This window comes from Manacus vitellinus, unplaced genomic scaffold (genome assembly GCF_001715985.3).
Source record: "Manacus vitellinus isolate BGI_N305 unplaced genomic scaffold, ASM171598v3 scaffold_2_pilon, whole genome shotgun sequence".
In the NCBI taxonomy this organism is placed as follows: Eukaryota; Metazoa; Chordata; class Aves; order Passeriformes; family Pipridae; genus Manacus; species Manacus vitellinus.
Window position 1 is genome coordinate 13,444,162 of NW_021940208.1, and position 23,840 is coordinate 13,468,001.

Genomic DNA, 23,840 nt, shown 5'->3' on the forward strand with positions numbered 1-23,840 from the left:
TAGGATATAAGCGAAGAAAGCTTACTTTTCAAAGCTTTTAAGAAACAAAAACAAGGATTAGAAACAATTATTATTGTCCTTCTAAATGGTTGGCAAGAGAATTTAATATGTTATAAGGATTATGCCAAAAGAGTTTATCAAGACCTGATATGGTAAAAAACTATCCACCAGTATAAAAAAATGCAATTCTTACAAACAGTCAACTTTTAAACTCTTAAAATAGAGAATAACTTTTTCAGTATATGTACAATGGTAATCTGAGACTAGAAGTAAGTACCAGATGGAATCTGTTCCCAGTAAACAAGTATTAGTAAGAACAAATAAAAACAAATCAGTTGTATAAGAAATTCTAAGTTGAAAACAGATTTGATGTATCATTTTGCAATCTCCAGACATAGTTCACAATTTTTGTCTGCTGCAAAATGCAAAGGTTTTTTCAATTCCCATTCACACTACCTAAGTACAGTTATCTAAAAAAATGCTGTAACAAACACCTATAAAATGACAGGCGAGCTTAGTCACAGAGCTGCCCTGATTAGAAACTGCTGCTAAAGAAAGTAAGTAAAAACGTAACTTTCAATTTTGTTTCATTCTACCCTTTTTTTAAGGCTCAAAGAACATCAGAAGTAAAACACACGTCAAAACATGACCAGAATACTAAAGACTAGTCTAGATAAAAGATTTTTGTCATATATTATTGTATATGCCACTTCATATGACATTTAAAAATACACCTGTACTACATATTCCTTTACATATAACTTTCTGCACTTTCAGTAGGGCTGTTACTGCACAGCTACAAATATATATTCTAGTAGTGCATAATTAGTTCTAGATGAACCCAACACAGTGGGGAGGCTACATTCTTCCAAACCATTCTTCCACCTTTGCCTTTCCCCTCCAAAAAAATTCAACGTATAAAAGTCACAAAAATTGTGCATAGTGATTGAAGTGCTTTCCATTCGAACCACTCCTCTTCCCTTCTTACCCGACATTTTTGCCAAGTCCAGCACAGCAACTTGGAATAGTTTCTATTTACACAGAGTTTGGAATTTTAAAACGTAGATAAGCAATGAGGATGGCCAAACTGTGGCAAGCAATTCAAGCACAGAGACTAAATAACATTTTCTCAAGACAGATGTAAGAAGAAAAGCAAGTTAATGGCTGTGGTGGCCAACGTTATCTGGTTTTCCCCAGCACTCCAAGCTGCAGAATTCCTAACAGGAATGGAATCTGCAGGAGCTACTGCTACCCCAAGCCTGTGGGTTGGCTCCCCAGTTTCCAGCCGGTGCAGTTCTCTGCAGCAAGAAGCACGGGCCTCACACAACAGGCAGAGGAGCATTTTGACAGGTAGCTTACAGGGTCAGAAAGTCAGGTGACCCTAAAAGATGCTACATTAAGATATTAAGGCGAAATGAAATTTCACATTTGGCAGTACAGAAGTCACAATCAGTAAGTACTATTTCTAAATTACGTCAGGCAACTGTTATATGCGATTTACCAAAGTCTGTTTAATAATATTTGGAACACACTAAAGGACAGTATGAGTTTTGAACTCCTGGTCTTCATCAGCCCAAAAAAAAGACATGCTGAAAGCAATTTTCTTTTACAGTGTGAGCACTTACAGAAATAAAAGACTAACTGCTTTCTGATCCAAGTCCCTCAAAACACTGAGTGAAAAATCAACTGATAGCTGTTAGTAAAACCAAAAGAACTATTTTGCTTTCTCCCAATCTTTACTAAAAACACTAAGTGGCAGAGGATGGGAAAAATGTCCTGCCAAGAGCAGGAAATCATTTATTTTCTAGCATCTCTTAGGATGTCCCAGAACATATGTAATAAATTCTTTGCAACCACACAGAAAATTTTAAGGTATAGAATGTAAAATAGGTATTTCTTTCACAAAAACAGAAAGTAGCTGAGAAATCAGCAGTTCATTTCTGATTCATGTATCAAGTTGTATCTGTGAAGGGGAGCAAATTTCCCTCCTGCAGACTACAGTTGTTATAATAACATAAAAGAGCATTGTGTGAATCGCTTATTCATTGCTTCCTCACTAAGAATAGCTGTAACAGTAAAAGATATCCCACTCATATGAAACTAAAGCATTTGCAACACAGGTTGCATTCATTTAACTGATTTGGCTGGTAGAGAGCCATATTCCTTTACCAAAACAGATCATCATGAAAATTTAGAAGCTGACTCCTCTGATACCACCATTTTGCTAGTCCTGCAGAGGCAGAGCATATTTAAATTACTAATATAAATAATGTAGAAATTATAGAAGAGGACAATTTTTCCCCACCTTTATAATCTTTCAGTCTCCTTTAGTAAAGATTTTTATATTTTCTTCATCTAGTTTTACAGTAGGGTCAAAAAGAAGAGTGATTTCAGGCTCCATATGAAATTAACACTGCCCATTTTGTTTCTGGAGTATATTATTCTCAAGGTAAGCATAAACCAAAACAAGCAATTCAAACAAGCTTAACACCATAAACTGGTTTCAAATTTAAACCTTCAAGTAGACTAAGGCACCTCCTCATGGAAACATCATTGATTCCCATCCCCTTTCCCAAATAAAAAAAGACAAATTATCTAAACACCTTAAGGTAACTGAAGTGTTACATCACCAGCTCGTAGGAAAAATAACAGTGATGTCATCATACAAGAGAATAACTACACTACTGAATATGCACCACTTCTCTCAGGAGAATGACGGAATTCTAAATTAAAAACAGTAAACATGAAGATGGCAATTCAATAGCTAATACAACAAATAATACAATAAAAAAATTATTTTGCAATTTGGACTTTCATCATAGATTTTGACTTACATTGTCCATGAAATTTGGCTTAAATCCTCCTTCCTGCTGACGTCGTAATTCCTCCTGTTCCCTCTGACGTAGCATCTCTTCTTCACGACGTCTGTGTTCTTCTTCATGTCTAGAATATTTTTCAAAAATTATGTCAACTTAGTATCTTCACCTGTTCAGTCTGCTACTCAGTCTCGGGACATAAGATCAAGTGTATAAACAAAACTGGTCATTACTTATTTTTTTACACAGTGTAAGGCACTAATCTACTCCACTTGATGAGTTGGAATATTATTGAAGTATTTTTAAATTTTTTTAAACTGGAATCCAGGTAATTGCAATACCAGTATATACTATGTAGTCTTTCAGGTACATACTGGTAAGCAGGTTAAAACTTTTTAACAAGTCAGTATGGATTAAAACATTTCAATACTGCCAACACATTTTTAACTCTGAGTTTGTGTTGTTCTTTTTTCTTAACATTTATTGTGATATTTAACACAAAAAGTATAAACTTAATCAGCATGATGATACTATGTCTATTTTCTTAAATTCTAGCAGAGACACGAAAACCAGTATTTGCAATATACCAGAACATAAAGTGAAATCACCCTCCAAAATCCCATGTCAGACTATAAAATTGCAATGCTACAGTTCTATATGCAGATCCCCTGCCCATAAATCTTAGAAGCATGTTCACATCTATCACAGCTATGCTGCAGTGACAAGGTTAAAATAAATATGAAATAAAAAAACTATGTTAAAACATTTCTACACTATTTAGAAATCTCAGAAATTTACAACAGAACTAGTAGAGCTGATACAAATGAAAAAATTCAAGGAAAACTTGAAACCATTCTTTTACTTTAGCATTATATTAACATTATCAGAAACAGCACATATTATGCTTTTGAAAAGCAAATTTTTAACAGCAGAAACACTTCTATTTGGTATAAATAGCAAGCTCGACAAGCTGAAGTATCTAAATTCACACAGGCCTAGAGCAGCTGCACGCCACACTTTTGCACAGTAGAAGACAAAATACCTCAATTGTATCTGCTTGCGTTTTTGAAGTTCTTGATTTCGAAGTTCTTCCAAACGCCTCAATTCTTCCTGACGACGCATGAGATCTACCGGGATCAAAAGTGTATTTAAATATAAAAGCTGTCAATTAATAGTGTGGCAACATAAAAATTGTTATTATTGTAGGGTTACAGTTATAATATTCTAATTTTAAACAAATTCATCAATGCATTTAACTCATTTCTTCCCATAAAGCTATGAAAAAACACACTGGATCTATGGCTCACAAAGGCAGAAAGGTACAGGATGGGCAAAGTCTCCACAGCAGGTTATGACAACAGAAATCTGAAGTCCTCAAAGAAAAGGAGAAAAACCTCACAATCCCTTAAATCACATCCTGGTTTTACATCTGGGGCAGGGCATCAGTGTTCTCACAATGCCGTATACTGCTAAAGTCATACTACCAATTATGAAGTACACTACACCTAGTACACTACTAGTACAATATATATGGACTTACTCATACTCTCCACTATCTATTGCAGACCACTATAATGGCATACATCAGAAAAAAAAAATTATATGAATTTCTGTGCATGAAATTCAAACCTCCATGGAGATTTATCACATGACTCTATAGTAACTTAGAAATTACTCGTATTTTAACCCCACCACAAAGGAAGAGCCATAGCCTCTTTAGAAGCACTTAAAATGCTCTTAAATAGCAGGGCACAACTCATAGTTATTACTTTTGCTGACCAGCCATATTATTGATTCCTGCCTGGAAATTTATCCTTTCTTCAAAGAATACTAATTCCACCTTTTGTTAGGAAGTAGTTCTTTGTCTTTTCTATCTTCAGAGTACATTGGTCACAAGACATTATTTATAGACACCACCAGGAACATTCCACCCATACAAACTATTATATGCCTTTTATGTTTTAGTTCAACTATTCTGCACGTTTCTCTATGTGTTTCTTCACTATACTAATTAAAAAATCTTTTTAGCTATGCAAATCACTTTCCTCAAAATTGCATCAACATAAATTATCATAACTTAAAATTTTACTTTGATATCCCGAAACTACAATGACCAGTATATTTTGTCCAAATATCATGTATTTGTTTTCATTTCTAACAAAGATTATCAGATTTTTACTCTCACAACATCCTTATTGACATTAGAAGTCTTTTCTCAAGCACATTTTGCAGGATTGCTTTTCCAATCTCTTCTGCAAAACTAACACACTTCACACTTGAACAGAATATGACTACATCAAAGATTCACTCAAATCACAAAGTCTGAGGGCCACTTCTTTCCAACAGTGCTTGCCATAAAAGGCCTGGCCACTGTTATCCTGATACTTCAGGAATGTCACAAGCGCACTATTTTTCCTTTTAAATAACCTTTAGAATATTTCAGAGTGCAAGTGTACTCTTCTTTTAAAATGAACCTTTAGGTTGCTTCAGGGTATCAGAGATTAAGAACTGACCCACTCTATACTCAACACTGTCCACTGCGGGACAAGATGTTTCCTTTTCAGTTCTTTGTTCTTTCAATTTTATGCAGCATTCCCTATTTCTCGTGCACACCGGCACAGGATTTCCTACTTTCTCTCCATTAGTAATTGCTACAAATTTATCATTTACTGTCCTTTGCTCTTAAGGTGTAGCACACTACTTTTCCCACTGTTCTCTTAATTTTTTTTCCATTGTATAGCTGTGATTATTGCCTTTGCTGAAATTGTTAGTATTTTAAAGTTCAACATAGCAATTCATGATTCAGTAGCATTTGACAACAGCAGAATCTTGGCACAAAGCCTTACAAGCCAAGGGAAAATACTGATATACAGGTTTGGGCTGTGCACAAGAGCCATTTGTATTAAAAGCTCTGCAATTATGGTAATTCTTTACTGACATATGTTGGACACGGGCTCTTCCTCCGAACTGAAAAAATCTGCAGTAAACCAACTGTGGAAAAAAAACCAAAAAGCCTCTGCACTTTCTTGTGCTTCTAAAAGGACAACATCTTCATTTTATCCTCATCCTTCCACACAGCAGATGGAAGAAGGTAAAAGTGTACTCTTATCTCAGAAGTTAATCCTACAAGTTGGAATACCAACTCCACAAAGACTTTTAAGCAGTTTTAGCTGCTGATTTTTCAGGTTCTAAAAATGGAAAATAAATGCCAAGCTTCCACTAATTGATATAAAAATTAAGCTTCTGCTTAAATTCAGTCACGCTTCCCAATATTTTCATAATCTATTTAACCATCATTATGAGAGAATATTTATAAAAGCTTGACACATACCACAGTATGTAGACCAGAAATATCATGTAATTTACTTACACATGGAAACACGTATTCTGCTTTACAAATTACTTCTGACTCAGTCTGTCAAAACATGACACTTAAAAGTGAAAAATTACACATATCAAAAGAATGAAATCTACCTTCAGTATTAATACCACACCACAAAAATCTGAGTACTTAAACCAACACATTCTAGAGTTCAAGTCCTACCAACTCTCACAAAGCAGTTTCTACAAAACCTTCACTTGCGGGAGTATATGGACCAGTAAGCTCATTATTTCATCTTCTTTTTAGCTCCTACATAATTAAAATATTGCATTTCATATTTTATAATTACTAATGCATCTTTAAATCTGACTTAGTGCATCAGGTATACAAAAATATTAATTCTAGGTTCTGATGCCTTAGAAGTTTCATTGCATCTTTCTTAAAAACCCTGTGATGCAATCTCATTAATAAAACTAATATTCTCAGCATGGTATAAACTTAGACCCACAGACACTGTTTAGACCAATAACATTTAGAGGCAGCTAATCTCTAAAAAGAAAAAAACAAAAACAAAAACATAACCTTATTTTTATACATATTGAAGCTGGAGAATTGGGTTTAAAACAGAAGGAATACTTACTAACCCCTAGATCTTGGAAAACATCTGTGGGTGAATCAGCAGAAATCTAATTAGCTGAACAAAATTCCAAGTTATCTGGTACCAAGAAAGTACTCTGCTAACTGAACTGTGAGGGGAAAACAAATCCTCCTCCCACACTAACAGAAAGCACATTTCCTCACTGGAATATTAGCACCAAATGCATTTATGTTCTAGTGACCCTTTAATGGGAGCAGTAATTCTCTTCCTTTTCCATATAAAAGCAGGGCTTAACAGCTATTTCAAAAGAGGAATATCTTTTCCTTCACACTGTACTTAAAAGAAACCTCAGTATCTACAAAACACATCTAAGCTGCTTTCCCATGTTTTACCATCCAGAGCTTTTCTGTCTTAATAAATAGGCTACTGTCATATTGTCTCACTCAACATAATTAAGGCATGATAATTTAAGAAAAAGTAATCCCTAATCTTGCCCTCAAATACAGGCAACAGGTGAATGAATTCTGAGAAAATATAAGAGCACAAGTTCTAGAACTGGACCATTAACACTGTTAAATATTAGCAATTAGGTAAGTCAATGGTAAATTTATCCAACCTGTATCTTCAGCATGGAACCATCTTAGGAAATATCTATCACATATACACACAGAATTAAAAATATATGTCTAATTGAAAAGGGAGGGCTGTATGGTGTATTATAGGCATTGCTGTTATATCCCATTAACATGTACATTCCTCACCTGTAAGATACAGCTATGCTTACACACAAAGTAAACACTTTAACATTTTTTCTTGGAAAGTAAACCAAGAAACAACATGACAGTTGTCATTTCAGGTGCTGCAAAACAGTTTATGATGTTACTGCGCTCTGTATTAGATCTTACGCTTTATATGTTATTATATATATAAATTATGTTTTTAGTAATTATGCTCTATATAAGACCTTATAAAAACAGCATGGCTTCACACTGAAAGCATTTGTGCCTAGTCAGGAAAAAAAGGCTAAATAAACTTTTTCCTAATGACAACTTTCAGTTGCAGTAGTTTTAAAAATACTATATAAAAAATGAAGTACGTTCCTTTAAAACTCCTTCCCAATTACGAAAATGTTTTAAAGCTTATTTTAGAAGACTCTGCATTTACATGCAATATATTCAAGCATTTAGGTTCTCTAATTCCACCAGTCTAGTGACTAACCTAATCTACCCCATATACTTTCAACGTTCCCTCCAAGTAAGCAGGAAAAAAATTAGACCAGTCCCACACAGGGAGGTCATACTGTTAACAAAAATGTCCCTTTGTAAGTGTAAGCTTTAAGTAAAGCCAAGTAACTGCAGCAAACAACTTCTGCCAGTTAATTGGGTTTAGGTTTCGAAATGCATCCACTACTTAAAATCTCATCAAGTTCACATCACTTCAAAATGACAAGGCATTCTTATTCAGTCTATCAAACTACTCGTTGTACTGTCTTATGATCTAACACTCTGAGGGATAAAAATTTTTTTAGGCAGCCATGATCTCCCTTTAGATTTAAAAAACAAAAACCTTTAGTACTTGCCCCGCTACTACTGTTCTCTCTGCCCAAGAAACACAAGCTTCACCCTGCTCCATTCATAAAGATAAGGTTTGAAAGCAATTGCTAAAGAATCTTTTGCCCCAATTAGGAAAGACAAGATGTTCAAATAATCACAAAAAAGGGATAAATAATCTTAAAATTTGAACAACAACAGAAATTCACGGCAACTGTGTGCTATTTTGAGTTGTTACACACATATAATACTAGGCACATATCAGACTTCTCAGCTGGGTTTCAAAGGAAAAAATGTAACATTAGCTACTGGAACATTTAATATCATACTAGAGGTGTGCAAAACAGCTACAAGTACAAGCTATCATTTTATTTTTCCCTGCACATGACCGGCAAATAGTACTCAGTCCTATCTAGTACCATAAGGAACATCAAAAGTGGAAAATAATCTTTACTGATGAGTGTGAAGCTACTATTCAATTATTTTACACAAACTATGTAACTAGACAAATTTAAATGAAGAAAACAGACCTAGACAATTGCCCCTTTCTCAGTTTCTTAATTCATTTCTGCAAATCATTGAGAAACATGTGTAAGGAGAAATATTACCTCCTTTTTCTCAGTTAAATGCATTTCATTGAATAGTGGCTGGCAAAATCTTTAAGTATAACATACAGCATGATATGCTACACAAAAAAAAATCTGTGACAAAACAAATTTAATACTAGTAGATTATCCAGTATTACCTTGCCTCATCAGCATTAACTGATGCTCATGCCTAGCTGCTTCCATTTCTGCCTCTAGTTTCTCTTTGGCTTCTCTAATGTTCCTGTCGACCTGCTCACGCTGTTGCTTTTCCATCTCATCAAGAGCCTTCCACCGTGAAGCATACTCAAACTCAAACGTTCCAGGCTGAGCAAAACGTGGAGGTTGTTCTCTTTCCCTAATAAAAATTTTGCAGTTAAAATGTACAGAAGGACACGTTTAGATCAACAGCTGCAACAGCCAGAGCATGTATAAACAATAACTTCAAGTGCAGATCTGACCTTACATCAACCTGCCAGATGACTATATTCCAAATCAGACAAAGCTTAATTCAGCTGTTAAGTCAAGTAACAAAGTAACAGAGACAGTTTTCCAAAAACTGTCCAATAAAGATCTGCCCAATTTATTTAAGATAAAAATTCATATTTACACCAGTACAAAATGCCAAGGTACAACACCAGATTAACTGTGTTCAGCCTTCTAAAGCAAGTAGTCAATTCATAAAACCAGTTATTTAGATAACTATCAAAGCTTACTAGACAGCTCAGAATATTAACCAGAATCTGTACACATTAAAAGGTGTCAACATTTTATTTCCTGTTCTAACACTAATACTGTACCTAACAGTCACCAATTTTTAGGAAGTGCTATTCTACAGCCTTACCAGAATACACATTTTAGTTTCAAGCAATATGATTTTTAATGGCAAACTACAATACTAAAAATAAGTATTTTCAGATTAGGTGACTTCTCTACCTCACGATCAAGACTCACTTTTTCACGTCACGCTCAAAGTTTTATCCGAACAGTGGAAGCTGCAAAGATGTACCATCCACTGAGTTTGCAAACAGTTAAGGGACTGTTCAGAGAACATAAAAATCTGAGGGTACACAAATCTCTGCAGGATTAGACCACACCCCTAATCCATAAAAGACTACAGCTTGTCTGGCAACAGGCTCCCACTGACTGCAGTGTAGGTCAAGAATCTCTCTACTTTAAAAAACACACAGAATGTAAAACCAACAAGCCAAATCAGAATTTTACTATGATTAAAAAATTCTGGGAAGGCTGTGCTTAATCCTTTGACACAAAACAGCATGACATACAACACAGTACTTCCTGTTACTCAAATCCAAAAATAAATCTGTGTATATTTATCAAGGTAACTAAGTACATAAATCATGTTTTATAAAATAAAGCTAACCACAACTTACTTGTGGTACTGTTGTGTTTTTTGCATTAGCTTCTCTGGGAGTCCATCTTCATCATCAAATTGCTCCATTGGTTCTACAACAACAGGTCGAGGTGTTCTGGAAAACATTTCCAATTTAATAACTGAATCATAGATCAAGCAGTTACAGTTATTTTAGCATTCTGAGGAAACATTCCAGAAAGCTAAAACGTACTCTATAATTCCTGTATCTTGCCTTAAATCATAGAATGTCAATGAATCCTGATTTTAAGAATTACCTTTGAAAATAATTGTTTCTATGCCCAAAACCAGCTGTTCAGCCCAGAAACCACAACTTACTTCACATAGTTCTGTTTGCTATGAAAGAAAGATTTTTTAAAATATCAAAACCATCTACCAACAATTACAACATACTTAGGAAGGAACTAAGTATGTTGTACTTTTTGGTTTTTATCAGTGAGGCAACACCGGGGCCATGATTATACTGAGAAAGCCTCAAATTCAAAACAGAATAACACAACCTAATTTGATATTTCTACAGACTTTTAGAACTTATTATTGAAAGTTTTTCTACAATTGAAAACACCTTGGTAATTTGGCATTAATATTCCAGTGATAATGAGAAAGACATTTCTGCTTAAGTTGTTTAAAACCCATTCTTTGAACAACCATACACTCACAAATCAGAATCCTAATTTATCTTTGAAAATCACATCCTTGAAATGTAGTAACTAGAGGCAAGTACTAGCCAGTACTGCCAGAGATAGCAGTATAAGAATCCTGAACTATGTAAAAAACTCTCTGCATCAGTCTTGGGAGCAGAGCCTACGAAACATACTTTAAACCGCTAGAAACACCAGCACTCATTTATTATGTTCCACACCTTTATTTCACCTTGCAGATCATCACCCACCGCTTGGTGCATCCAGTCTAGATTAAAAAGATGAAGTCTGGAATCACAGGGCACAACTCAGCAACTGTTTCTTCTGCTGGTATCTGCATGGCAATTGATGACAGTTGCTTTTTAAACGCAACTGAACTGTGGCGCTAATAAATTATGATTCAAAACAATTTTAAATCTATAGATCGTTGTTTTACATGTCTAGTTTTGATACATTTAACCCATGAATTTAAAGATTTTCTTCTCATCAGGCAAAGAATTTTCAGCTAATAAATGTGATTTAGACTCTGAAGCAAAACTTAAAAATAGCATGGCACCAGATTCATGTTAATTATCTTTGCAATTGTGCTTTAGGGAACATGTCAGCCACCTAAGCAAGACAAAGATCAAGTGCTTTTTATTCACAGAGGCCACAGTTAGATGGTCAATTCAACTAATCTATCCAGCTGGTAAAACAAGACTACTACCTCTCATATCCTGGCTTCTTCCCCCTGCCACATCTCTCACGCCAAAAATAACACTCATGTAACACTGGAATAGATTAGTTCCCTTGTTTGGCTCACCACGCTTCCATTCAAATACTAATGCCAAGAAAACCCAGGGGTAAGAATAAATTGCTGGCACCTCCTGATAACAGTAAAGACCTATTCAGAATGAATTCACTATGTAGCAACCAAATCAGCTCAGTGGCACACGAGATTTATGAGATTATCTCAAGAAATAGGAGTTCCAGACCCCTTACCCACCTGCAATCTCCATTTTGTCCTGCACCTGACATTAGCAAGCACGATCATGTGTTTAAACAGACCAAAAAGAGCCCAAGAAAAACTGAATGCTTTTCTGTTGTTTTAGCAAGCACAAGAGGCTTACGGAAATATCATGAAGTTCTCAAGCAGATAAAAAGATCAACAGCACAGCCAAGGCAAGAAAAGAACTACATGTTCCCCAATTCAATGGCAGCAAGTTTCCAGACTGTGAAAGCACAGTCTTATTTTCCCAAATGAGAATCAGAAAAATAAAAATTAAAAAAAAACATGACTATTCATCATTTTAAATAGTCTTTCAGAAAGCATTTGAAAATGTCACTTGTGAATGTGGTCAAGTACAGCACTGAACAGCTCTCTTCAGCACTTACAGAAATAAGAGATGTAGGAGAAGGTCTGCACTTTGTAAGTTTGCTTGCCCTAGAAATAGAAGTTTTCCAGAGATTATTGTTATAAACCTCGGCAGAATCTCAGTCTTCTTAAGAACTAGGAAATGCCCACGAATGCAGCTTTTGTTCACAGCAGAAAGATACACTCACACAAATTCAAACAAAAGCCGGGGAACTTACGTTGTTAGCAAGAATGCCCCATCACTGCATCTTTCTAGAGCTTTTCGTGCTGGAGGTTTTGCTGCAAACTCTACGAAACCTTTTCCTGTAGCTCTGCCACGATCATCTACTACAACCACCGCTCTTTCCACTGGCCCGAATTGAGAGAATGCTTGTTCCAGCAGCTCATTAGAAACCACAGGTGAAAGATTCTTGACAGTTAAGGCAGCTCCGTGTGTAGCAAATCGAATTCGAAGTGGTCTGCTCTTCAAAATAGTACCATCAAGTTCTGCCTTCGCTATTTCAGCCAGGGTCCTAGATTCCTTTATCAAGATATAAAATATTTCATAGATTTTATTTTCAAAGACAACAGATGCCACTTTCATGTGTCCCCCCACAAGAAGCAGCAAAGTTGCTTTCTTTGACTTGACCACACTAGCATCAGGGTCATTCAACCTTTTCCCTCACCAATTATAAAAAAAAAACACCGAAGTTCCTGTCCTTTGATTGAAGAAAAAAAAAAAAAGGCATCTGTCATCCCCTATGATTTATTCTAAAAAATTACACACACACTAATCTTTGTTGCACATTTGAGGACTTAACAAATTTCCATTATGACAGTGCTGCCCCATAAAGGCTTTGAGTAGAGTTGAAAACTTGATGCTTTTTCATATTTACCTACTCAGATGTTTATATTCTGCATTCCTAGCTCCACATAGCAGGAACAGTATTTTCAAAGACTACACTACAGCACCTAAGACGTTTTGGTTTGGCTTCTTGTTTTGCTTTTTCATAAGTGAAAATACCACACTTGCTCTCAATGGATGTCCAATTCAAATTTCATCAACAAATGATGAAATCACCTTCTCTGCTCATATCTTCTCACATTTACAGGCTTTCTGCACCCACATCCATGAGAGAGTGTGCATGAACAACTGCTTTTTTTCCTCACTTCACCGAGTTTGATACCTGCAATCCCTTAAAGAAATTATTCTTAAGATCTTTCTCCACAGTTCAACTGACTAGGTAAGCTAATAGATATATATATATAAACATTTCCTGAACATAATGGAAAAGGGAAGTTCACATAAAAGCTCTATCTGATCTACATTACATACAAAACTGAATAATGGCATGTAAATACATCACACTTCCTCCAGAAAATTGCTATTTCAGGCTAGGGAACTCTCAGGGTAAAAGATGTATGGCAGAATGCCACAAGCATTTAAAGATGACAACCAAAAAGAAAAAAATTGCTAGCCAGTAAAATATATGAAAAAATCATATTTAGAGACACCCAAGGAACCCTAAACCTATTCTGAGAATGATATAAATAGGAGCATTCTAGACACGGCAGTCATGAAAACCAAAACTGCATACTAAATTGACATTTAAATATAATATCATAAACTTTCCGGATGATTCCTTTTTTTGCATGCTCAACTCGAGCATGTTTGATCAAATACTGTATTACCCCTAAAAATCCCGTCTTATCTGGGCACAAGTGATTTAAACAAACCAAGGTCCCCCGTTCTTTGCAATTCCATGATTGTATGTTCTGTTTTCACGATGTGTGAGCAGCGGTATTTCGAAATAATTCTGCCCAGCACCGATGGGTGAGGCGGGGTCCGAAACGCCAGGGGCCGGGAGGGCTACTCAGAACGAAAGGCTTTGGCTTGCATGTAACAGGGGAAGGGGGAGAAAGAAGAGGAGGGGGAGGGACCAGCGCTAGCAGCGAGCGGAGAGAATGAGAGGCAGACATTGCCATTTTTTACACCCGTCGAAAAAGAAGGGAAGGGGGCGGGGGGCAATGGACCGAAGCGTCCCGCTTGCAGAAGCAGCCCCTGGGTCACGGGGCAGCCACAGGGGCTCGCCCGGCTCCTCACCAGGCGGATGAAGCCGAAGCCACGGTCCCGATTGATGAAGACCTCGCTGGGCTCCCCGTAGCGCTCGAAGAGGCGCTTGAAATCCTCCTCGGTGATATCCGTAGGCAGATTCCCCACGAACAGCCGGCAGCGCTGAGTGTAGCTCTTCTCTCCAGGTTTGAGAAAGCTCTTGATATCGATGGTGAAGCCACCCTCCTGCTCCTCATCTCCGCCACCTTCTTTGCTCGGCGCCAGCGCCATGGCCGCCGCCGCCTCATCCTCAAGTTTCTAGCCCCGCATATCCGCTTTCGAGTGCCGCCGCCGCCGCGCCGCCACCCCCACTCATTGCCCAGCGGCGCCCGCTGGGGAGACATTCTTCGATCCGCACTTGCTTGCAATTTCCCTTATTCGCGGCCATATCCCAGCTCCTCATTCGCCGTTCTCTGCTCTGGGTGACGCGGATCCCAGCTTCCGCGGCCGCCGCCTCCGACCTCGGCCGATTCAAAATGGCGCCGCCGCCAGCCCCGGCGAGTTGTAACGTCCCCGCAGAACCCCGCCCAGAGGGCAGCGCTCCCGCTCACGGCCGTGCTGCGCCTACGGCTGGCCGCCCGCGGCTCACGGTCGGTCCCCCATCGCTCACTGGCGGTCCGTCTTCGGATCCGCGAGGCAAGGCGTGGCAGCGGCTGCGCTGTCCCTGAAGGGGACAACCCGCCGGAGGTTTTCCCTCGGTGCGTGACTCGCCCGCACGGAGAGCAGACGCTGGCGCAGCCATGTTATATTAGAGCGATGGTCTCTTCAGCCGGTCCCCAGGCAGAGGAGCCCCTCGATGGGGTCTGTCCCGAGGGAAAGGCAGGGAGGTGAGATGCACTGGTGGGGTGTCTGGGAGGGAGGCAGGCGTGACACGAGAGACGCTGAGGCGGCTGGAGGGACAGCCCTGGGAATCACAGAGTTACGGAATCACTTAGGTTGGAAAACACCTCTGAGATCGTGGAGTCCAACCTCTTACCCAACACCAACATGCCAACTAGGTCATGGCACTAAGTGCATGTCCAGTCTTTTCTTAAACACCTCCAAGAACGATGACTCCAACACATCCCTGGGCAGTCCATTCCAATGTCTAATCGTCCTTTCTGTGAAGAAATTCCTCCTAATGTCCAAACTAAACCCCCCCTGGCACAGCTTAAGACTGTGTCCTCTCATCCTGTCATTAGGTGCACGGGAGAAGAGACTGACTCTCACCTGGCTACAGACTCCTTTCAGATAGTCATAGAGAACCATAATGTCACCCCTGAGTCTCCTTTTTCTCCAGGCTAAACACCCCCACCTCCCTCAGCTGCTCCTTATAGGACATGCACTCCAGAGTCTTCACCAGCTCTGTTGCCCTCCTCTGGACATGCTCCAGCACCTCAATGTCTTTCTTGTAATGAGAAGCCCAAAACTGGACAAAAGACTTAAGGTGTGGCCTCACCAGTGCCAAGTACAGGGGGACAATCACTTCCCTAGTCCTGCTGGGCACACTATTTCTGATGCAGGGCAGGAAGGACCACCCGGGCACTGCAGTGGAGCATGGGAGGACCTGCGGATGGACAGGACAGGAAAAATGTACACTGAGGCAGATGTAGGAGACGAATCTCAGTGAAGAGAGGCCTTGTTATGTCTGCTGCTTCTGGAACAATTTCTTACAGGGCAACAGCTTTCATTGTAAAGGGGATGACTTTCTTCTGAGAGGTGTGAAGTAAAACGTATCCTTCCTTGGGCACCCCTTCTTGTAGCAAAGACTACATATATCTCTCATTTGAAGCACAAGACTATAGTTTGCTCTCCTGCTCACCTGCGAGATGCCCAGCTGCCTGGTTTGATCTGTGTGTTTCAAACAGTATTTCAATGGGAGCATAGTTTCATCAGACAAAGAGCTCATTAGTTTGCTAGTTGCCTCATAGAAAGCCTGATAATCCATTCTTGGCTCAGTAATTGCCAACACAGTAGCATAAGCACTTTGGGTGTCCATGTAGCACTGCATCACATAGGGGAACTCCTGGCCAATAGAGCAAGACTTAAGGAGAAAATAACCATATTATTTGTTTCATTAGTACAATGATAGCACTGAAAAAGTCTAAACCATCTCATGATGTTAATAGTTACTTCAGCTAGTGCATGGCATATACTGTTCTTTGGAGAAACCAATATTAAGCATGATATTCAAGAACAAGTTAATTCTACAACAGGCATGAATCTGTTGCTCAGGGGTTTCCTTGTCTATTGGAGAATATTTCAGTTCCTCTGTCTTGTTTTTCCATTTGAGGCACAAAAAAGATCTCAGTTCTTTTCCTTCTGTCTCTGATCTTGTACCAGGACCCTGAGAAAAACAAGTTCCCAGCTTTATCAGCCCACCTCTTCCTGAAGCAGACTCACAGATGTAGGGCATCAAGCTAAACCTAGATTTAAAGCTCTGAAAATCAGTAGAGGAAGGATATCTACTCATAGCAAAGGCAGGAAGTCAGGCAGTGTAGGAACGTGAGGGAGGTATTAAAGTCCCTAAAGCTTAATCATCTTGACTGTCCAAAGAGGTGTGGTTTGTGATATATTTAGGATTCAATAACAAGTGTTAAGACAGAAAAGAACTAACTTACAACAAACCAGTAACTTTCTAAAATGGGTAAACATGTAAAGGGAGTGAAACATATGTTAGAAATTATGTGGCTATGCATTGTAGAGGTATACTCATCAGTAGATGAGAAAAGGGAGATGTGAAGTTATCTGCTTGATAAGTTTTTGCCAGTGCCATGTAATAAAATTGTCATGGTTTTCAAACACTGATTTCCAAATCAGGTTAGTAATAAAAGCTGTAACCATCTAAATATACAGCCATAAATTCATGTGTATTATAAAAAAGTCAATAGGAGGAGCAAGGAGTGTTTACAAATTCCACACTATTCTTACCTTTCCTTGGCTGAAAATGATAATGCAGTAAAATAGAGCAATAAAATTCCCCAGAAACAAGAAAATCATTAATGTTTTTGAAAATTTGTCTATTTTGTTGTGTGCTCATGGATTCATACGTTATCTTCATTAGTCAGATTCACAGTATAATCATAATGCACCTACATGCCCTGTTTAAACTTTTTTGTGGAGGAGCTATTTGCACATGCCCCACAGTCAAACATTTAAGGGTAATGTACAAAAAGAACTGGATATCTGCTATGCTCAGTCACTTCCTCATGTTCGTTTACATATCACTTTACATTTTACTTATTCATCAGAACAGCCCCACACAGTTCATCTCCCTTACTGCCCAGAGTCTTTGTGGCTTGATGATTGTCACACCTTGCCACTTCCACCAGTTAATAAGTAAACATTTTGAAAGTAAACAAAATGGGACTCTTGAAGTTCTTGTTCCAATGCTTTCCTTCTGTTGTAAACATCCACTGACATTTTTATGACTTTACTAATTCCAATTCATATAATGGGAAGAGTTCTGCTAGACTGTTCCAGCCACTCTCTGTAAGTTTGCTATTGTTATATTTAATACTTTTAATGCAGTTGAACTGCATGAAAGTAATTGCAGAAGAGTGGGGGAGTAACAATTGTGATCACATGGTCATTTGTTTTCACTCTGTAATCTGAGCAGAAAACAGGAGCAAAATTTTGAAAATCACCAATATTTTTCATTTTGTCTACTACAGAGAAAAGTTCAGTTTGGTGTATGCTAAAGTGTTCATGCTGTCAAGAGATTTGAGTGTTTTGCCAAAACACACACCATCTAGCTATGTGCCATATGAGACACAGACAGAAGCAATTGTCCTAGCTTTTAATTTTCTATATCATAGCATTACTCTTCTACCAAATATCAACATCCTGCTGAAAATCAGGGAGACATCAGACCTCAAAGAGAAAACCATCACAGCTTTTTATGCTGCAAACTTGTAAATGCTACACATCTTGATCTGCCAATAAAAATCCCAAACTATTTGTGTTTACCCTTGAACAACTTCAAAGTGATTGCCTGGATGCCAACACTGCAGTCCTGACAGCTATGTTAGTGGTGAAGATGGCTTCTCAAAAGGCAATTGTAGCTTACTGCTCAACACATCTCTGCAATCCCAGCTTATTTCTTTTTGCTTCCTAAAATCTGCAATGAGTCACAGTTAGGATCAGTACTTGTAATTCAAGCTACAGTGGTAGATAATGACAGAATGTATCAGGGAGTACTAGAACTGAGAGGTAAATTAGGGCATGGAAGAGGTTGATCCATGTGAGAGGAGAAGGGAAACAAGGGAAAGCACAAAATTCTGCGCTGAAAAAGATTGGAGTAGGATAGGTAGTGGTTGATGGCCTGAGACTGGGATCCTATTCCAAAGTGCAAGGCTAGGGAACTGAGGTACACCTCTGTGCATGACCTGACGTAGGTGGGAGCTGCTGCTGCTCTTCATCTCTTGCCATTAAAGGCAGCGTTTGCCTTCAGTTTTGCTCATGGCAGGATCGGAACAAATTTAGCTTGGTAGGTAGGTATTGGTCTCCACTACTGAGCTTTTCTTACAAGGTTCAATTGGCTAAGAATATTAAAAATACTAGCTGTCATAGCTGTGCCAGTGAGCCTGATGGTATAAACATAGCAGTGTGGAGGAACATTGCTTAATGCAATCTGAAATAGTGATGCATACTTTGTAATCATCTGAAGATGACCTCATCATGTTACTAATCGAGTATTAAGAGTGGTTACAAGTGTCGTGTCAGTGCCATCTGGTGACAAATACTGGAATTATCACTAGAACTTTAATAGAATAATCCAAGCGAAAATGAAGATGAAAACCCTACAATAATATTATCTTATTGGTCCCAGATGGACAGCACGGCTTGGATTTTCTATTTTTAAACTTGATGAGAAACCCTCCTCTCTCTGTCCTCATTTCTTAATAGTATAATTCAACCACATAGATTTATTGTTTTTACGTGGATTGAAGTGTATATGAATCACATTTATAAAATCTATAAATCCTAACTTAATATGGTTAGTAGCCACCTAAATGCATGCCATATTAATAGATTTTTTTAATGTGAATTAAGACTAGTATTTCAGAATTAACCGTGTATGTGTAGTCAGTATTATTCTTTAAAACAACATTGTTCTCAAGGAAACAAGGACTGAAAATACATGAAAACAGATTTGTCTGTGGAATTGTACTTGCCAGATGGACTTCTAAGCTCGATAAAAGTTACCTGATTTTTCCAAAGCTACTTTCTCCACTAATATAACCAAAGCATACAATGCATTCCTTTTTGAATATTTTTCAGCATATTGTCTTTGCCTATTCTGTGCAAGAGTGACAGTTAAATACTAGGGCAAGCAGGAAGTTAAAGCCCTAAAGCATTCCCCAAATATATTCAGCCCTTAATTTATCTCTAAACAATCATTTGATGTGCTGTCAGCACATCAGGCAATAGAGCTTCAATTGGGGATTCAGTAGGATGTGGTAGATGGCCAATGGCTGGGGTTTTTGTTGTCTTTTACTTCAAATCATCTCTCTTACAATCTGTAGCAAAATACATTTCTTGCATTTGATTATTTGTATCCTCTCAGTTAGCTAACATATTCTGTAAGTTTTCTTACACGATTCTTCTTTGTGCAGTAATTTCTTCTTTTGATTTTCCTTTCAGACTGGAACATAAGGCTATTTCTCTGTGAATCAACTCACTCTTCCACAATACCATTGGGGCTGAAAATGTTCTGTAATCTGAAGAGTGACTATGATCTAGAAAGGTATGAAACATTCTTTGTGGTCTTTATTTTTGCTTTCCAGTTCTAGGATTGGGTTTTGTGTTTGGCAAGGGAAGAAGTTTAAACTGAATTGGGAGTGTGTGAACTCAGTTTTCAGTAGTTCATGTAATACTTTTACCTAAACCTTTTTGATTTCACTCATATTTGTCAATGATTCTTACAGCTAGAAAAGAAATAGTATTTATAATCTTTGAGCATTTTCTACAGGTCAAAATATTTTACCATCTTGAAAACTCAATAACCTAAAAATTTTACCTAATCAAAAATTATGAAATAATGAACAAGTTTGGTGAATTGAAACATTGTTTTGACACACTTTTTAATATTTAACTTCAATTATTTTTTTTAGGGTAGAATATGGTTTGTCTGTAGTATAACACACAGGAATTCATGAACTGGCATAACAGAGAAGCCTCAAGGCCTGTCTCATTCATTGTACTATCTTTGACAGGTAGTGGATACCAAATTTTTTTTGAGAAAAGTGTTGACCTGTCTAGGAAGTAGATGTAAATAGCAGATGTACAGTTTTACTGTTAAAAAAAAAAATCTCAATTATCTCAATGTTGATAAATTAAAATTGATATCAGAAAATTAAGTTTAATCTCATATTACGTAAGCTGGCATTAAGTTGTTTTTAACTTGCTATAATTGCTATTTGGTATTTGTTAGTTCAGGTGTATGTCTAAAATTATACCATACATAGATCAGATTTTAACATTTGCTAGATATTTATTGTTTTTGTAAAACTCTGAGAATCTAGGTTGTGTGAGTGTGGCTATGCCCAGCAGCAGCACTTCCAATGGTCTGTAGAACCTCTGCTCCATTCTTTCCCCTGACATTTCTTATTGTCCCTGTTTTATTTCTTACTGCAGGGGTTTTTTAACACGTTACTCTGCTGCTTATACAGCCACATGTGAACAGAATGGGAGAACTAATCCAGCTAAAAGAATAAAGGGAGAAGGAGAAGAGGAGCAAGTGAAAGGTTATTTAGCAGGCATTGGTAGTTAATAAATGTGGTATTACCATTCCATCCTCATCTCAAACAGCATCTGTTAGAGGCTTCCTTTCACCTGAAGGGAGGGAAGAAATACTCCTTAAAGTACTATCTCCGTCCCTATTTGGAATTTGGAGGTATCCATCTTCATGAGCATGACAAAGAGTCTGTCCCTGTGACACCCTCACTTGAGGAATTTGAGGAGATTTTGCTGAAGTTTAAAATTTTTCTATCCCTCTGTCAGCCATCTTTTGTGCAAATCTTGCCAGCTTTCTGGTACATTGCCCATCAAAGTGGACTTGAGCTAAAATAGTAGGCTAAACTCAAGCAAATGAGATAGGAGCACATATTTCTTGCTCCCAGCTCATTTTAGGATTAAAGTAAGATTATCTTGTCAAGAAAGGTAGCTCAGCTACCAGGCAGGCAGCTGAGAAATGTAACACACTGAATCATGATAGTAAAATTAACAACAATCTTTTAGCCCAGTGAAAACTTTAATGTAGACCCACTTTTTTCCCCCAGTGTCATAGCCTGGTAATAGTCTGGTATAGCCCATTTTATCTCTTTTCAGATCAGAATAAAGAAGTCCACAGGCTCCCTGGTTATTCTCTCAAGCAAGCTTTAATCTCAAAGTAAATGAAAGGGCAGTTTAGCTCATTCAGCAAATACAATAAACTGCTCTACATGCCTGCAAGTCAGGCAGCCTTGCAGTGATAGCAGGGTCTCAAAGAAAACCTCTTGCACTTAAAGACAACCCTCCTGTAGCCAGCCAGCTTCTATTCCTGTTGGAATCCCATTGAAGCCTAGTAGCAAGGAACTGTTGCCCTGAGTGCTTCCCCGCACCAGTGACTGATTAGTTACAGGGCAGAATAAGCTGCTCCCACAGGTCCTGGGTGCTACTCACACTGGATGACAGCTACTGCAAGTCACTGGTTAAATCTGTAGTGTAGCAAGGTTGCTTCATTGCACAGCAATGAAGAAATCTGTTAGGAATTGGGCTCTCCCATATAGAAATTTAAGATATAAACAGCACATTTTACCAGCTTCTAGATGAGACAGATATATAAGCTCCTTTTTGGTTTGGGGTGTGGTTTGTTTTTTTCCTTGGTATGTTTTTTCCTGATATTAAGGACTGTAAAGGGAGTTAAACTAGGGTTTCTGGTTGTATGTCAGACCAAACAAAGGTAGATACTTTATGTGAACACATTTAACACATCATCTTGTGTCCCAGGGCCATTTATTTAAGTGACTATTTTCAAAAGCACGTGACAAAAGCTAGAGAGTAAAATCAGTGGAAGCCTTAAGTACTTACTACCTGCAAAAATAAGGCCATTTTTTATATAGGTGTCTATAAGGCATACAGACTGCAAAATCTTGATCTTCTTAATATCTCCGTTTCCTCACTGGGAAAAATGTTTATTTGCTTCACAAGGGTAATGTAATGTAATATGAATTAACTTTTTAGCACTCTGAATTCTCAAATGAAAGGAACTCTTCAAATATAAATTCCCAAGATTAGTAGCATATTATCGCACACAAAATCCCAGATATCCTATGGCAGGAATGTGAGCAGGACAAATCCCCAAAGCAAGTGATGTTCATTAGGTGTTCCAATTCTGAGAAAAATTGGGACACTGTGGTCATTTCTTTTTATCCATCAAGGGACCAAATATACTGCTTTGTAGGAACAGGACTGGAAAGAATAAAAAAAAAAATTAAATGTAGATACCCCACCACAACTCTGCAAATCAGCTCACATGACCACTTGATGCCTCCCAGAAGCATTGTCCACGCAACCTACTTTGCCATGTACAATGTACAAAGCAAACTACATGCAAACCTATCAGCCCAGAGTGTTTGCACAGTGGGACACACACGTGCCTGATCCTAGCCAAGGATGTGTGCCTACTGGCTAGGGATGAGTGCCTTTATTAGTATATATGGGAAATAGCATGAAATTTGAAAATAATGTGATGATGCAGAAGCACCTGGAACCCAGTGGCATTCTAGGTTCCTAGAATGTCCAAAGTCCTGTGTCCAATTCCTTTGAACATAATTAAACCTGAAACTATAGGGTCACAGTCGCTAATTTGGCTTTTTGCAGATGAACTTATTTGGTGGATACTCAGCGGAGAACTGCAGCCAGAGCCCTTGAGATACTTTTTCTCAAACTAGCCCAATCCTGACACACTGTGCTGAATGTGATGGATGCAGAACACAGTGAGGAGAGTGTCCTCAGATATGTGCACACACTTTCTAAGGCGTGTCAGGCATCAATGAAGCCCTAAAATGAAGAGAGAAAATAGACTGGCTGGGGTCCAGCTGTGAAGGGATACTGCTATCCCTGAGCCTGCTATACCTGGTGAGAGAAGGTTGCTTATAGTAACTCAATAACTTGATGACTTTTACCTGAGCTCTCCGTGTCAAATAATGCATCCTTTCTCAGTATTTCTCATAGATCAAAAGAAATTAGGAAATAATCATCTCCTTGTGTTTATTTTTCCTCTTCCTTTCTCACATGACCAAGTGGAATCTTTATATGATTGGTCCTCGACTAGGTCACCTAAACCTGGCTGGTGGTCACACTTAGACAAGGTACCATACATTGTAGCAGAATGTAAATGGTTTTGCACTGGATAGAATTTGAGCACAGGCAAAATTGGTCATAAAGGCAGCTGCAAGACTGAATATCAAATGCTAAGTAGAGACCTGGAGTGCTGTTAGGCAATTTTGATCCATCAAGGTGCATT

The 23,840-nt window shown here is 38.2% G+C and overlaps 1 protein-coding gene across 1 annotated transcript in view; it reads right to left on the reverse strand.

The window, feature by feature from the left end:
• Positions 1–14,738, reverse strand: part of PSPC1 (paraspeckle component 1) — a 42,974-nt gene extending 28,236 nt beyond the window's left edge. Inside the window, 7 exon segments of the mRNA XM_018071054.2 lie at positions 2,835–2,943; positions 3,859–3,943; positions 9,032–9,228; positions 10,265–10,360; positions 12,477–12,778; positions 14,342–14,602; positions 14,604–14,738. Of these exon segments, the coding sequence (XP_017926543.2) occupies positions 2,835–2,943; positions 3,859–3,943; positions 9,032–9,228; positions 10,265–10,360; positions 12,477–12,778; positions 14,342–14,602; positions 14,604–14,738 (1,185 nt within the window).
• Positions 14,739–23,840: the final 9,102 nt, after the last annotated feature.